The following is a 15,755-nucleotide window of genomic DNA, read 5'->3' as shown; positions in this document are numbered from 1 at the left end:
TGGATGACCTCCGAGGTCCCTCCCCACTCTTTTGTCATTCTCTTATTCTGAGCAGGGGGGTTGGGCTAGATGACCTCCCAGGTCCCTCCCCACTCTTTTGTCATTCTCTTATTCTGAGCAGGGGGTTGGGCTAGATGACCTCCCAGGTCCCTCCCCATTCTTTTGTCATTCTCTTATTCTGAGCGGGGGGTTGGGCTAGATGACCTCCCAGGTCCCTCCCCATTCTTTTGTCATTCTCTTATTCTGAGCAGGGGGTTGGGCTAGATGACCTCCGAGGTCCCTCCCCACTCTTTTGTCATTCTCTTATTCTGAGCAGGGGGTTGGGCTGGATGACCTCCGAGGTCCCTCCCCACTCTTTTGTCATTCTCTTATTCTGAGCAGGGGGTTGGGCTAGATGACCTCTGAGGTCCCTCCCCTCTTTTGTCATTCTCTTATTCTGAGCTTGGGCAGGGGTTGGTCTAGATGACCTCCGAGGTCCCTCCCACTCTTTTGTCATTCTCTTATTCTGAGCAGGGGGTTGGGCTAGATGACCTCTGAGGTCCCTCCCCACTCTTTTATCATTCTCTTATTCTGAGCGTGGGCGGGGTTGGGCTAGATGACCTCCAAGGTCCCTTCCCATTCTTTTGTCATTCTCTTATTCTGAGCAGGGGGTTGGTCTAGATGACCTCCCAGGTCCCTCCCCACTCTTTTGTCATTCTCTTATTCTGAGCAGGGGGTTGGTCTAGATGACCTCCGAGGTCCCTCCCCACTCTTTTGTCATTCTCTTATTCTGAGCAGGGGGTTGGGCTAGATGACCTCCGAGGTCCCTCCCCACTCTTTTGTCATTCTCTTATTCTGAGCAGGGGGTTGGGCTAGATGACCTCCGAGGTCCCTCCCCACTCTTTTGTCATTCTCTTATTCTGAGCAGGGGGTTGGGCTAGATGACCTCCCAGGTCCCTTCCCACTCTTTTGTCATTCTCTTATTCTGAGCAGGGGGGTTGGGCTAGATGACCTCCCAGGTCCCTCCCCACTCTTTTGTCATTCTCTTATTCTGAGCAGGGGGTTGGGCTAGATGACCTCCCAGGTCCCTCCCCACTCTTTTGTCAATCTCTTATTCTGAGCAGGGGGTTTGGCTAGATGACCTCCCAGGTCCCTCCCCACTCTTTTGTCATTCTCTTATTCTGAGCGGGGGGCGGGGTTGGGCTAGATGACCTCCCAGGTCCCTCCCCACTCTTTTGTCATTCTCTTATTCTGAGCGGGGTGGGTGGGTGGGCTAGATGACCTCCAAGGTCCCTTCCCACTTTTTTATTCTGTTATTCTGAGCAGGGAGGGGTTGGGCTGGATGACCTCCCAGGTCCCTCCCCATTCTTTTGTCATTCTCTTATTCTGAGCTTGGGCGGGGTTGGGCTAGATGACCTCCAAGGTCCCTTCCCACTTTTTTTTATTCTCTTATTCTGAGCAGGGGGTTGGGCTGGATGACCTCCAAGGTCCCTTCCCACTTTTTTATTCTGTTATTCTGAGCAGGGAGGGGTTGGGCTGGATGACCTCCCAGGTCCCTCCCACTCTTTGTCATTCTCTTATTCTGGGGGGTTGGTCTAGATGACCTCCCAGGTCCCTCCCCACTCTTTTGTCATTCTCTTATTCTGAGCAGGGGGTTGGGCTGGATGACCTCCCAGGTCCCTCCCCACTCTTTTGTCATTCTCTTATTCTGAGCGGGGGGTTTGGGTTGGGCTGGATGACCTCCCAGGTCCCTCCCCCACTCTTTTGTCATTCTCTTATTCTGAGCAGGGGGTTGGGCTAGATGACCTCCCAGGTCCCTCCCCACTCTTTTGTCATTCTCTTATTCTGAGCAGGGGGTTGGGCTAGATGACCTCCAAGGTCCCTCCCCCTCTTTTGTCATTCTCTTATTCTGAGGGGGTTGGGCTGGATGACCTCCGAGGTCCCTCCCCTCTTTTGTCATTCTCTTATTCTGAGGGGGTTGGGCTGGATGACCTCCGAGGTCCCTCCCCACTCTTTTGTCATTCTCTTATTCTGAGCAGGGGGTTGGGCTAGATGACCTCCGAGGTCCCTCCCCATTCTTTTGTCATTCTCTTATTCTGATGGGGGGTTGGGCTAGATGACCTCCTAGGTCCCTCCCCACTCTTTTGTCATTCTCTTATTCTGAGCGGGGGGGTTGGTCTAGATGACCTCCCAGGTCCCTCCCCACTCTTTTGTCATTCTCTTATTCTGAGCAGGGGGTTGGTCTAGATGACCTCCCAGGTCCCTCCCCACTCTTTTGTCATTCTCTTATTCTGAGCAGGGGGTTGGTCTAGATGACCTCCCAGGTCCCTCCCCACTCTTTTGTCATTCTCTTATTCTGAGCGGGGGTTTGAGCTAGATGACCTCCGAGGTCCCTCCCCACTCTTTTGTCATTCTCTTATTCTGAGCAGGGGGTTGGTCTAGATGACCTCCCAGGTCCCTCCCCACTCTTTTGTCATTCTCTTATTCTGAGCAGGGGGTTGGTCTAGATGACCTCCCAGGTCCCTCCCCACTCTTTTGTCATTCTCTTATTCTGAGCAGGGGGGTTGGTCTAGATGACCTCCCAGGTCCCTCCCCACTCTTTTGTCATTCTCTTATTCTGAGGGGGTTGGGCTAGATGACCTCCCAGGTCCCTCCCCACTCTTTTGTCATTCTCTTATTCTGAGCTTGGGCGGGGTTGGGCTAGATGACCTCCAAGGTCCCTTCCCACTTTTTTATTCTCTTATTCTGAGCGGGGGGTTGGGCTAGATGACCTCCAAGGTCCCTCCCCCTCTTTTGTCATTCTCTTATTCTGAGCAGGGGTTTGGTCTAGATGACCTCCCAGGTCCCTCCCCACTCTTTTGTCATTCTCTTATTCTGAGCGGGGGGGTTGGGCTAGATGACCTCCGAGGTCCCTCCCCACTCTTTTGTCATTCTCTTATTCTGAGCAGGGGGTTGGGCTAGATGACCTCCAAGGTCCCTCCCCATTCTTTTGTCATTCTCTTATTCTGAGCTTGGGCAGGGGTTGGGCTAGATGACCTCCAAGGTCCCTTCCCACTTTTTTTTATTCTCTTATTCTGAGCAGGGGGTTGGGCTAGATGACCTCCCGGATCCCTCCCCCTCTTGCCCTCCATCTCTGGGCTCCCTCCCCGGTTCTTCCCCCCACCCTGCCCTCCCCCGCCCTCCCTCCGTACTCATCCCGTTCTTGAGGGGCGAGAGGATCTCCGTGTTCTCCCGGGGACGTGCAAGGAGTTAGTATCGATGTAGTAGACCTTCCCGGCCTTGCTCTCCTTCTCCCCGCCGCCGTCCAGCTCCATGGCCGCCTCGTCGTGGGAAAGCAGGCCCACCGTGGTGGGGAAGTCCGCCTGCAAAAAGCCGGACACACAGGCGCCCCGTGGGGAGGGGAGGGGAGGGGGTCCCGGATATTTGGGGAGGGGGGCTGGGCCTCCTCCTCCTCCTCCTCCTCCTCCTCCCCACCCGGGCGGGGTGGGTGGCTGGATCCATGGAGTAGAAGTTGTGGGAGCTTCGTCCCTTTGGAGGCTTCGAAGAAGAGACAAGTGTCAGGAACGGGGCTCGGGCTGAAAGGGGGTTGGACTGGATGACCTTCCCAGGTCCCTCTTCTGACTCAAAGGGGAGGATTGTGGTGGGAGGCGGAAAGAGTGGGAGCTTCAGCCCGGGAGGGCTTTTCCAGAAGGAGAGGTCGGAGAGGCGTTGGGTCAAGGGATGGGGGTAGGGTCTCTCTCGGCTTGGGGAGAAGGGGGGGGTTGGACTGGATGACCTCCAGGGTGCCTTCCGACTCTGGGATTCTGGCCTCTTCCTTCCTTCCTCCCTTCCTCCCTCTTTCTTTCTTTCTTTCTTTCTTTCTTTCTTTCTTTCTTTCTTTCTTTCTTTCTTTCTTTCTTTCTTTCTTTTTCCTTCCTTCCTTCCTTTCCTTCCTTCCTTCCTTCCTTCCTTTCTTTCCTTCCTTCTTTCTTTCATGATGTCGAGTGTCCTACTTGGGTGGGGGGGTTGGACTAGATGACCTCGAAGCTCCCTTCCGACTCTGTTATTCTGTTCTCTTCTTCCTTCCTCCCTTCCTCCCTCCCTCCTTTCTTTCTTTCTTTCTTTCTTTCTTTCTTTCTTTCTTTCTTTCTTTCTTTCTTGATGTAGGGTCGCCTACTTGGGTTGGACTAGATGACCTCCAAGGTCCCTTCCCAGTCTGTTATTCTGTCCTTCCTTCCTTCCTTCCTTCCTGTCTTCCTTCCTCCCTCCCTCCCTCCCTCCCTCCCTCCCTCTTTCTTTCTTTCTTTCTTTCTTTCTTTCTTTCTTTCTTTCTTTCTTTCTTGATGTAGGGTCGCCTACTTGGGTTGGACTAGATGACCTCCAAGGTCCCTTCCCAGTCTGTTATTCTGTCCTTCCTTCCTTCCTTCCTTCCTTCCTTCCTTCCTTCCTTCCTTCCTCCCTCCCTCCCTCCCTCCCTCCCTCCCTCCCTCCCTCTCCTCTTTCTTTCTTTCTTTCTTTCTTTCTTTCTTTCTTTCTTTCTTTCTTTCTTTCTTTCTTTCTTGATGTAGGGTCGCCTACTTGGGTTGGACTAGATGACCTCCAAGGTCCCTTCCCAGTCTGTTATTCTGTCCTTCCTTCCTTCCTTCCTTCCTTCCTTCCTATCTTCCTTCCTCTTTCTTTCTTCTTTCTTTCTTTCTTTCTTTCTTTCTTTCTTTCTTTCTTTCTTTCTTTCTTTTTCCTTCTTTCCTTCCTTCCTTCCTTCCTTCCTTCCTTTCTTTCTTTCTTTCTTTCCTTCCTTCTTTCTTTCTTGATGTAGGGTCTCCTACTTGGGTGGGGGGTTGGACTAGATGACCTCCGAGGTCCCTTCCCACTCTGTTATTCTGTTCTCTTCTTCCTTCCTTCCTTCCTTCCTTCCTTCCTTCCTTCCTTCCTTCCTTCTTCTTTCTTTCTTTCTTTCCTTTTTCTTTCTTTCTTTCTTTCTTTCTTTCTTTCTTTCTTTCTTTCTTTCTTTCTTTCTTTCTTTCCTTCCTTTCTTTCTCTTTCCTTCCTTTCTCTTTCTTTCTTTCTTTCCTTCCTTTCTTTCTCTTTCTTTCTTTCTTTCCTTCCTTTCTTTCTCTTTTCTTCCTTTCTCTTTCTTTCTTTCTTTCCTTCCTTTCTTTCTCTTTCTTTCTTTCTTTCCTTCCTTTCTTTCTCTTTCTTTCTTTCTTTCCTTCCTTTCTTTCTCTTTTTCTTTCTTTCCTTCTTTTCTTTTTATTTATTTCTTTCTTTCTTTCTTTTTCTTTCTTTCTTTCCTTCCTTCCTTCCTTCCTTTCTTCTTTCCTTTCTTTCTTTCTTTCCTTCCTTTCTTTCTTTCTCTTTCTTTCTTTCTTTCCTTCCTTTCTTTCTTTCTCTTTCTTTCTTTCTTTCTTTCGTTCCTTTTTTTCTTTACTTTCCTTTCTTTCCTTTCTTTCTTTCCTTCTTTTCTTTTTCTTTCTTTCTTTCTTTCTTTCTTTCTTTCTTTTCTTTCTTTCTTTCTTTCTTTCTTTCTTTCTTTCTTTCTTCTTTCTTTCTTTCTTTCCTTCCTTCCTTCCTTCCTTCCTTTCTTTCTTTCTTTCTTTTCTTTCTTTCCTTCCTTCCTTCCTCCTTTTCTTTCTTTCTTTCTTTCTTTCTTTCTTTCTTTCTTTCTTTCTTTCTTTCTTTCCTTCGTTCCTCCCTTTCCTTCCTTCCTTCCTTCCTTCCTTCCTTCCTTCCTTCCTTCCTTCCTTCCTTCCTTCCTTTCCTGACGTCAGGTCTCCTGCTTGGATGGGGAGGTTGGACTGATGACCTCAAGCTCCCTTCCGACTCTGATGGTCTGTTTATCTCTTCTCTGGAGGAGAACTCCGTCTCCATCGCTGGAGGCTTTGAAGTAGAGATGGTGGGGGGGGCTGGGGAATCGGTCCTTAGTCCGAAATGGTGCCTGTGCTTGAGCGGAGTGTGTGTGTGTGTCGGGGTTGGGCTAGATGACCTCCCAGGTCCCTTTACCCCCTGATATCCTTGATCTTCGATCGATCGTCCTTACCTTCGGGCAGTCTTCCCCAGCATAGCCAGCCCGGACGGAGAAGGAGCCGATGTCGAAGACCAGGGCCCCGACCTCGTCTGCAAAGGAAGTCCGGGTGAGGAAGAGGAGCAGGAGGCGGCAGGGGTGTGTGTGTGTGCGTGTGTGTGTTTGCGCGGGGTTGGACTGGATGACCTGGAGGAGCCCTTCCGATTTATTTTCATTTTTTTCGCCTCCCCTCCGCCCATTTTGCACCCTGCAAAGTTGGCTTTTTTGGCGGGTGGGGGTCGTTCAGGCCGCAGGCTGTGACATGGGGGGGGGAGGAGGATTGGGGGAGGGGGTGGGCGAGGGGAGGGGAGGGGGCAGGGCAGCCCCCTCCCCCATTTCTTCCCTTCCCGGCCTTTTAATTAATTCCTTATTTGGGGGGCTTCATTTCCCCCTCCCCCCAAAGGGCCACCGATCAAAGAGATTTTTGGCTGTATTTGGATCTTTGGGGAGAGGGGGGGAGCGTGGGTTGGACTGGATGGCCTCGCGGGCCCCTTTTTCCGATTTTTCTTTCTTTTGATTTTCTTGTCAATCCTTTCCCCGTTTTTTGGGGGGCACCCGCAAAGTGGGCTCCTTTGGTCGTTCAGGGTGCAAAATTGGGAGGGGAGAAGGAGGGGGCACTGAATGGGGGGAGGGGAGGGTCGTGGGAATGGACCCACCCAGGACATCCGAGTCAGGGGAGGGGAAAGGGGAGGAGGAGGAGGGGGTCGGAAGCCCCTGCAGGATGGAAGCCCAGAGACCCCCACCCCCGCCTCATGCCAGGCTGCTCAAGCAAGTGAGTCAAGCTGCACACAGCCCTGGAGAGGGGGGAAGGAGGGAAGGAAGGAAGGAGGGAGGGAGGGAGAAAAGGGAGGGAGGAAGAGGAGGGAAGGGGAGAGGAAGGGAAGGATATGGAAGGAAGGAGGAAGGGAGGGAGGGAAGGAGGGAGAGAGGGAAGGAAGGAAGGAGGGAGAAAAGGGAGGGAGGAAGAGGAGGAAGGGAGAGGAAGGAAGGATATGGAAGGAAGGAAGGAAGGAAGGAGGAGGGAGGAGGGAGAAAGGGAGGGAGGAAGAGGAGGGAAGGGGAGAGGAAGGGAAGGATAAGGAAGGAAGGAAGGAAGGAAGGAAGGAAGGAAGGAAGGAAGGAAGGAAGGAAGGAGGGAGAGGAAAGGAGGGAGGAAGAGGAGGGAAGGGGAGAGGAAGGGAAGGATATGGAAGGAAGGAGGGAAGGAAGGAAGGAGGGAGAAAAGGGAGGGAGGAAGAGGAGGGAAGGGGAGAGGAAGGGAAGGATATGGAAGGAAGGAAGGAAGGAAGGAGGAGGGAGGGAGGAGAAAGGGAGGGAGGAAGAGGAGGGAAGGGGAGAGGAAGGAAGGATAAGGAAGGAAGGAAGGAGGGATGGAGGGAGGGAAGGAGGGAGGGAAGGAGGAAGGAAGGAAGGAAGGAGGGAGGGAGGGAGGGAGGGATGGAAGGAAGGAGGGAGAAAAGGGAGGGAGGAAGAGGAGGGAAGGGGAGAGGAAGGGAAGGATATGGAAGGAAGGAAGGAAGGAAGGAGGGGAGGGAGGGAGGGAGAAAAGGGAGGGAGGAAGAGGAGGGAAGGGAGAGGAAGGAAGGAAGGATAAGGAAGGAAGGAAGGAGGGATGGAGGGAGGGATGGAGGGAGGAAAGGAGGAAGGAAGGAAGGAAGGAGGGAGGGGAGGGAGGGATGGAAGGAAGGAGGGAGAAAAGGGAGGGAGGAAGAGGAGGGAAGGGAGAGGAAGGGAAGGATATGGAAGGAAGGAAGGAAGGAAAGAAGGAAGGAAGGAGGGAGAAAAGGGAGGGAGGAAGAGGAGGGAAGGGGAGAGGAAGGAAGGATAAGGAAGGAAGGAAGGAGGGAGGGAGGGAGGGAGGGAAGGAGGGAGGAAGGAAGGAAGGAAGGAAGGAAGGAGGGAGAAAGGGAGGGAGGAAGAGGAGGGGAAGGGAGATGCAATGCAGTGGGGGGAAGGTGTGTGTGTGGGGAGGGGAGGGTCCAGCCTTACCTCCTCCGTAGACCCCTCCGCTCATCCCGGCCGGGGGTGGGGCGGGCTGGGGGGGCGGGGCGTCGCGGCGGGCCTGGGCTGCCAAAGGCGGGCCGGGACCTTTCAGCACCTGGGCCGGTGGACAGCAGCCTAGGCGCGGGGAGGGCGGGGAGGTGGAGGCGGGAGGAGGTTCCGCGTCTCGGCCAATCAGAGTGCCCCCTTCTCCCCGGACTCCCCGAGAGCCTCCTGATTGGCCCGACGGCGGAGACAATGAAGAGAAAGGGAGCGCTGGGGGGATTTCCCCTTAAAGGGGCCGAGGCGCTTTTATTGCAAGGGGAGGAAGGGGGAGGAGGAGGCCAGGTGAGCCGCGTTTGGGGGGGCGGGGAGAGGGGGCACAGGAGGAAGAGGACCCCACCTCCCTCCCTCCCTTCGGTTGGTTTGGCCCGCCTGCAACTCCAACTCCCATCATCCCCAATTCCCATCATACACACACACAGGGGGTTGGTGGAAGCGCAAGCCGGCAATTCAAAGGAAAAGAAAACAAACAAAAAACTCGAGGCGGCGGTGCCTCTGAGCTCGTGCAGAGCGCCAGAGGCGGATTTTGTTTTTTTGGGAGGTCGCTGGGGGAAGCCATCCCACCTGAGGGGCCATTCCACACCCCTTTTAGACCTCTCCTCCCCTTCCTCTTCCTTCTTTTATCTCACATTCCCTCCCTCCTTTCGCCTTCCTTCCGTCCTTCCTCCCCCACCTCTTTTCTTCCTTGTCGTTCCTTCCTCCTTCCCTCCCTCCTTTCCTTCTATTTCCTCCCTTCCTCCCTCTCTTCCCCATTTCCTTCCTTCCTTCCTCCTCCCTCCCTCCTTTCTTCCATATCCTTCCCTCCTCCCTCCCTTCTCCATTTCCTTCCTTCCTTCCTCCTCCCTCCCTCCTTTCCTTCTCTATTTCCTTCCTTCCTCCCTCCCTTCTCCATTCCCTTCTTTCCTTCCTCCTCCCTCCTTTCCTTCTCTATTTTCTTCCTTCCTTCCCCCTCCTTCCCCCTTCCTCCTTTCCTCCCTTCCTTCTCCATTTCCTTCCTCCTCCTCCTCTCCTTCCTTCCATATCCTCCCCTCCTTCTTCCCTTCCTCCTCCCTCCCTTCTCCATTTCCTTCCTTTCTTCCATATCTTTCCCTCCTTCCTCCCTCCCTCCTCCCTCCCTCCTTTCCTTCTCTATTTTCTTCCTTCCTTCCCCCTCCTTCTCCCTCCCTTCTTTCCCCCTTTGTTCTCCATTTCCTTCCTCCTTATTCCTCCTTCCTCCCTCCCTCCTTTCTTCCATATCCTTCCTCCTTCCTCCCTTTCTCCTCCCTCCCTTCTCCTCCATTTCCTTCCTTCCTCCTCCCTCCCTCCCTCCCTTCTCCATTTCCTTCTTTCCTTCCTCCTTTCCTTCTCTATTTCCTTCCTTCCTTCTCCATTTCCTTCCTCCTCCTTCCTTCATCCTCCATCCCTCCTTCCTTCCATATCCTTCCCTCCTTCCTCCCTTCCCCCTCCCTCCCTTCATTTCCCTCCTTCCTTCCTCCTCCTCCTTTTCCTCCCTCCTCCCTCCTTTCCTTCTCTATTTCCTTCCTTCCTTCCCCCTCCTACTCCCTCCCTCCTTTCCTCCCTTCCTTCTCCATTTCCTCCCTCCTCCTCCCTCCCTCCCTTCCATTCTTCCTTCCTTCCTTCCTTCCTTCCTTCCTTCCTTCCTTCCTTCCTTCCTTCCTTCCTTCCATATCCTTCCTTCTTTCTCCTTCCTCCTCCTCCCTTCTCTATTTTCTTCCTTCTCCCTCCCTCCTTTCCTCCCTTCCTTCTCCATTTCCTTCCTCCTCCTTTCCTTCCTTCCTTCCATACCCTTCCTTCTCCCTCCCTCCTTTCCTCCCTTCCTTCTCCATTTCCTTCCTCCTTCCTTCCTTCCTTCCTTCCTTCCTTCCTTCCTTCCTTCCATACCCTTCCTTCTTTCTCCTTCCTCCTCCTTTCCTTCCTTCCTTCCTTCCTTCCTTCCTTCCTTCTTTCTCCTTCCTCCTCCTCCCTTCTCTATTTTCTTCCTTCTCCCTCCCTCCTTTCCTCCCTTCCTTCTCCATTTCCTTCCTCCTCCTTTCCTTCCTTCCTTCCATACCCTTCCTTCTCCCTCCCTCCTTTCCTCCCTTCCTTCTCCATTTCCTTCCTCCTTCCTTCCTTCCATACCCTTCCTTCTTTCTCCTTCCTCCTCCTTTCCTTCCTTCCTTCCTTCCTTCCTTCCTTCCTTCCTTCCTTCTTTCTCCTTCCTCCTCCTCCCTTCTCTATTTTCTTCCTTCTCCCTCCCTCCTTTCCTCCTTTCCTTCTCCATTTCCTTCCTTCCTTCCTTCCATACCCTTCCTTCTTTCTCCTTCCTCCTCCTTTCCTTCCTTCCTTCCTTCCTTCCTTCCTTCCTTCCTTCCTTCCTTCCTTCCTTCCTTCCTTCCTTCCATACCCTTCCTTCTTTCTCCTTCCTCCTCCTCCCTTCTCTATTTTCTTCCTTCTCCCTCCTCCCTCCCTCCTTCCCTTTCTCTCTCCCTCCTTCCCTCTTCATTTTGTTCCCCCCACTGTGGAGGGGGACGGAATTTGGGGCTGGGGGTTCCCCTGGATTCGCAGCCCCCCAGTTTTAAGACCCCTACCCTCTGCCCCCCGCCCCCCACGCGGCTGCCTTCATGGAAGACGGATTAAGTGTGCAAAATGGTCACGAGTCACTTTTGTCCGTGCTGGGGTCACTTTGGTCACTAGATGAACCACTGTTGTAAGTCAAGGACAACCTGTGTGGCTTGTCCATGTACTGAATCTATATATATAAATACCCCTCACGCATCACCACCAAATCTCCAGGACTGTAAATCCTACAAACTTGACATTGGGCCCCGTATGTTCCTCTTGGCTTCTAGGGGCTCCCTAAGAAAGGATTTTTCCAAATGACCCTCAGAGCATTGAGAGTATTTCCTGTATTATTATTATTATTATTATTATTATTATTATTATTATTATTATTATATTTAATCTGTAGTGGGATTCACAGCCTGTGGGGCTGGTTGGTAGCTCAACAGCTCAAGTCTAACCATTATTATTATTATTATTATTATTATTATTAATCTTTACTGAGATTCAACCTTTGGGGCTGGTTGGTAGCTCAACAGCTCAAGTCCTATTATTATTATTATTATTATTATTATTATTATTATTATTATTAATCTTTACTGAGATTCAACCTTTGGGGCTGGTTGGTAGCTCAACAGCTCAAGTCCTATTATTATTATTATTATTATTATTATTATTATTATTATTAATCTTTACTGAGATTCAACCTTTGGGGCTGGTTGGTAGCTCAACAGCTCAAGTCCTATTATTATTATTATTATTATTATTATTATTATTATTATTATTATTATTATCTTTACTGAGATTCAACCTTTGGGGCTGGTTGGTAGCTCAACAGCTCAAGTCCTATTATTATTATTATTATTATTATTATTAATCTTTACTGAGATTCAATCTTTGGGGCTGGTTGGTAGCTCAACAGCTCGAGTTCTAACCATTATTATTATTGTTGTTGTTGTTATTATTATTGTTGTTGTTATTATTAATCTTTACTGAGATTCAACCTTTGGAGCTGGTTGGTAGCTCAACAGCTCGAGTTCTAACCATTATTATTATTGTTGTTGTTGTTGTTATTATTATTATTAATCTTTACTGAGATTCAACCTTTGGGGCTGGTTGGTAGCTCAACAGCTCGAGTTCTAACCATTATTATTATTATTGTTATTATTATTGTTGTTGTTATTATTATTAATCTTTACTGAGATTCAACCTTTGGAGCTGGTTGGTAGCTCAACAACTCAAGTCCTATTATTATTATTATTATTATTATTATTATTAATCTTTACTGAGATTCAACCTTTGGGGCTGGTTGGTAGCTCAACAGCTCGAGTTCTAACCATTATTATTATTGTTGTTGTTGTTGTTATTATTATTGTTGTTATTATTATTAATCTTTAGTGAGATTCAACCTTTGGAGCTGGTTGGTAGCTCAACAGGTCAAGTCCTAACCATTATTATTATTATTATTATATTATTATTATTAGTAGTAGTAGTAGTAGTAGTAGTAGTAGTATTAGCAGTATTAGTAGTATTAGTATTATTAGTTAATCTTTAGTGAGATTCACAGCCTTTGGGGCTGGTTGGTAGCTCAACAGCTCGAGTCCTAACCATTATTATTATTATTATTATTATTATTATTATTATTATTAATCTTTACTGAGATTCAACCTTTGGGGCTGGTTGGTAGCTCAACAGCTCGAGTTCTAACCATTATTATTATTGTTGTTGTTGTTGTTATTATTATTGTTGTTATTATTATTAATCTTTAGTGAGATTCAACCTTTGGAGCTGGTTGGTAGCTCAACAGGTCAAGTCCTAACCATTATTATTATTATTATTATTATTATTATTATTATTATTATTATTATTAGAGATTCACAGCCTTTGGGGCTGGTTGGTAGCTCAACAGCTCCAGTCCTAACCATTATTATTATTATTATTATTATTATTATTATTATTATTATTATTATTTAATCTTTAGTGAGATTCACAGCCTTTGGGGCTGGTTGGTAGCTCAACAGCTCCAGTCCTAACCATTATTATTATTATTATTATTATTATTATTATTATTATTATTATTATTATTATTATTATTTATTTATTTATTATTATTATTATTATTATTATTATTATTATTATTATTATTATTATTATTATTAACACGCTCTGATGCTAAGGAGTTCTACTCCCCCTCCCCACCTGAGAAGAAATCTCTTCCAAGTGCAAAACACCAGCAGAGGAGAGGAGAGGCTCAGTTTCAGAGCTGCCAAGAACAGTTGAGCTAAGCCCCGCCCAGGCTCCTTGCTGTCTCCTCCTTCTTCCCCCAGCCAATACCCTTTCCGTTGCCAAACAGCCCTCCCTCCGCTCTCTCTCCCACACTCGACAGCCAACGCTAGCCCGAGGAATACCTGACGGAGGCTGCGAGGCGGAGGCCGAATTATTTTTCTCCTTCTTTTCCTCCCCAACCACATTAACTTTCTCCACGGGGATCGAGCTAAGACTCCAACTCCCCTCATCCCCAGCCGCCCTTGGAGCAGCACCAAGCTTTTTTTTGGGGGGGGGGGCTGGAGCGATGATGACCCTCCCTCGCCAGGCCTAGTGGTTACAACGGGTGCAGAGGAGCCGCCTCTTCCAATACAGGCTCCGACTCCAGCTCCTATTATCCCCAGCCCCGATCGGTCTGGGCCGGACGGAGGTCCCGGGAGGCAGTTCCCCCTCCTCGGGACTCCAGTTCCTATTATCCCCAGCCCCGATCGGTCTGGAGCTTGGACGGCGGTCCCGGGTGGCAGTTCCCCTCCTCCTCGGGACTCCAGTTCCTATTATCCCCAGCCCGATCGGTCTGGAGCTTGGACGGCGGTCCCGGGAGGCAGTTCCCCCTCCTCCTCGGGACTCCAGGTCCTATTATCCCCAGCCCGATTGGTCTGGAGCTTGGACGGCGGTCCCGGGAGGCAGTTCCCCCTCCTCCTCGGGATTCCAGGTCCTATTATCCCCAGCCCGATTGGTCTGGAGCTTGGACGGCGGTCCCGGGAGGCAGTTCCCCCTCCTCCTCGGGATTCCAGGTCCTATTATCCCCAGCCCGATCGGTCTGGAGCTTGGACCGGCGGTCCCGGAGAGACAGTTCCCCCTCCTCCTCGGGACTCCAGGTCCTATTATCCCCAGCCCCGATCGGTCTGGAGCTTGGACGGCAGTTCCCCTCCTCTTCGGGACTCCAGGTCCTATTATCCCCAGCCCCGATCGGTCTGGAGCTTGGACGGCGGTCCCGGAGGCAGTTCCCCCTCCTCCTCGGGATTCCAGGTCCTATTATCCCCAGGTGCAGGTGTGCCCTTTATAAATATATATGGTTTCCGGAGGTTGGGGGTTGGACTAGATGACCTCCAAGGATCCCTTTCCAAGGTTGCAACAGGCAGCCAATTTTGCAAGGCAGGCAAATGGCAAAATGCCGCCCCTGCTTTTCTTCCCCACTTGGGCGAGGGGGGGGTTGGGCTAGATGACCTCCCAGGCGCCCCTTCCCACTCTTGATATTATCTGTTGCTATGTGCGTCTGACAGCCCAGACGCCATTTTGTCAATCTCCCGCAGGGACCGATGGGAGTTGTAGTCCCGGGGAGGGGAGGGGAAAAAAAAAGAGCAGGTTAGATTAGATCTGGCTATTTCGGACTGTACCACTTTTGTTTTTTGGGGGGGGGGATGGTTTACCTCTGGATGGAACCCCCTCTCCCCCTGAAGAAAAGCGTCCACGCTGGGACCGCAGGGGGGCGAGAGACTACAACCCCCACAATGCAGCAGCCGCCGCCCTCGGGGAGCCGAGGGCTTGAAGGCATTTGGGGGCCGCCTTTCCCCTTCCCTCAACCTGACACCCCTCCCCCGCCTTGGGAATTGGTATGTCCCAAGTCCTCCTCCTTTTCCCCCTCTTCCGCCCTGCGTGGTCTGACCCTGCCCATCCGAGGTGGTACGGCCCCGACTCGAGAATTATTTTCGGAGGGGGCGAGAGGTGGTACGGCCCGACTCCAGAATTATTTTCGGAGCTGGAGCGGGGGGGGGAGGTGGTACGGCCCGACTGGAGAATTATTTTCGGAGCGGGAGGGGGCGAGAGGTGGTACGGCCCGACTCGAGAATTATTTTCGGAGCAGGAGGGGGAAGGGGCGAGAAAAAAAGGCCCACACACCAGAGAGGGTTTCCCCTTTTGGCGTGCTTCTCCCTTCCCAGTCTGACAAGCCTCCTTTGCCGGGGAGAGCTGCCCCACCCCCACCCACCCCCGTCAGAACGGCTGGACTTGGTTCCTCCCGCTCCCCCGCCACCCCCACCCCCGCCCTTCGAACTCTGGGCGCGGCGGCCGAGCTGCATCACTGGTGGGGATAGGGGTGAGGGTGAGGGAGATATCGCTCCGCGCTCTCCCGAAGGAAGTCCCGGCAAGGCGCCGCCGCCGCCGCTGCGCCTGCGCGCTCTGAAAGCCCAGCCCGCCGCGCCTGCGCCTGAGCGCTCGGAGAGAGCCCAGCCGCCGCGCCTGCGCGCTCTGAATCAGCATTCGAACCAGCGCGATCCTTCCGCTCCTGGAGCAAGCGGGAGGAGGGGAGAAAAAGGAGTCCCTCCCGGGCGGGCGCCCCTCCCTCTCTCTCTCTCCCCCTCGTGCGGCGGCGGCGGCGCTGCAGCGGCAGCAGGTAGGTGGGGTTGCAAGATTGGGGGTGGGGTGGGGTGGAGGAGGAGACGGCTTGCAAAGAGCACCCCTCCCCTCCCCTAAAAGCCCTCCCCTCCCTCTCCCCCCATCGCAATGCCCTGTCGACCCCTCCCCCCCCACCCCAAAAGCCCCAGGACCCTAAAAGGGGAAGGAAGGAGGGAGGGTGGGGGCTCCCAACTGGTGCATTGGCTTGGCCCTCCCCCTTCCTTCCCCTCCCCTCCCCAAGAAGGAAGCGCCCTCCCCCTTCCTCCTGCAATCCTTCCCCCCTCCCATGGTTTATTGGGGGTGGGGTGGTGGGGGAGGGTAGCTCCAAGATCTCCCCACCCCCAAGGGGTGAAATCGGGGCCTGGGGCTTGGCCCTCCCCCCCCCCTCCCCTCCCTCCTGCATCCTCTTCCCTCCCTCTTCCAAAGAAGGAAGCCCCTCCCCTCCTGGCGCTTGATATTGGGGGCTTCTGGTGGGTGGACAGGGGGGGGTGAGATC

At 51.9% G+C, this 15,755-nt stretch overlaps 2 protein-coding genes across 2 annotated transcripts in view; one reads left to right on the top strand and one right to left on the bottom strand.

Moving 5' to 3' along the window:
* The window catches only part of ACTL6B (actin like 6B), a 41,564-nt gene extending 33,418 nt beyond the window's left edge, over positions 1-8,146 (bottom strand). The window contains 4 exon segments of the mRNA XM_087947627.1: positions 3,171-3,218; positions 3,221-3,341; positions 5,996-6,072; positions 8,009-8,146. Of these exon segments, the coding sequence (XP_087803753.1) occupies positions 3,171-3,218; positions 3,221-3,341; positions 5,996-6,072; positions 8,009-8,033 (271 nt within the window). The 5' untranslated portion in view covers positions 8,034-8,146.
* A 6,974-nt stretch (positions 8,147-15,120) lies between these two features.
* The window catches only part of GNB2 (G protein subunit beta 2), a 38,257-nt gene continuing 37,622 nt past the window's right edge, over positions 15,121-15,755 (top strand). Inside the window, 1 exon segment of the mRNA XM_087947628.1 lies at positions 15,121-15,257. The gene's annotated coding sequence lies outside the window, so the exon portion shown is untranslated.

The sequence above is a fragment of the Notechis scutatus genome, chromosome Z (assembly GCF_049901735.1).
Source record: "Notechis scutatus isolate UNSWTSFEM ecotype Mainland chromosome Z, rNotScu1.2, whole genome shotgun sequence".
Lineage (NCBI taxonomy): Eukaryota > Metazoa > Chordata > Lepidosauria > Squamata > Elapidae > Notechis > Notechis scutatus.
Note: the sequence above shows the minus strand (reverse complement) of the source record. Positions and strands in the feature narration are given on the sequence as shown.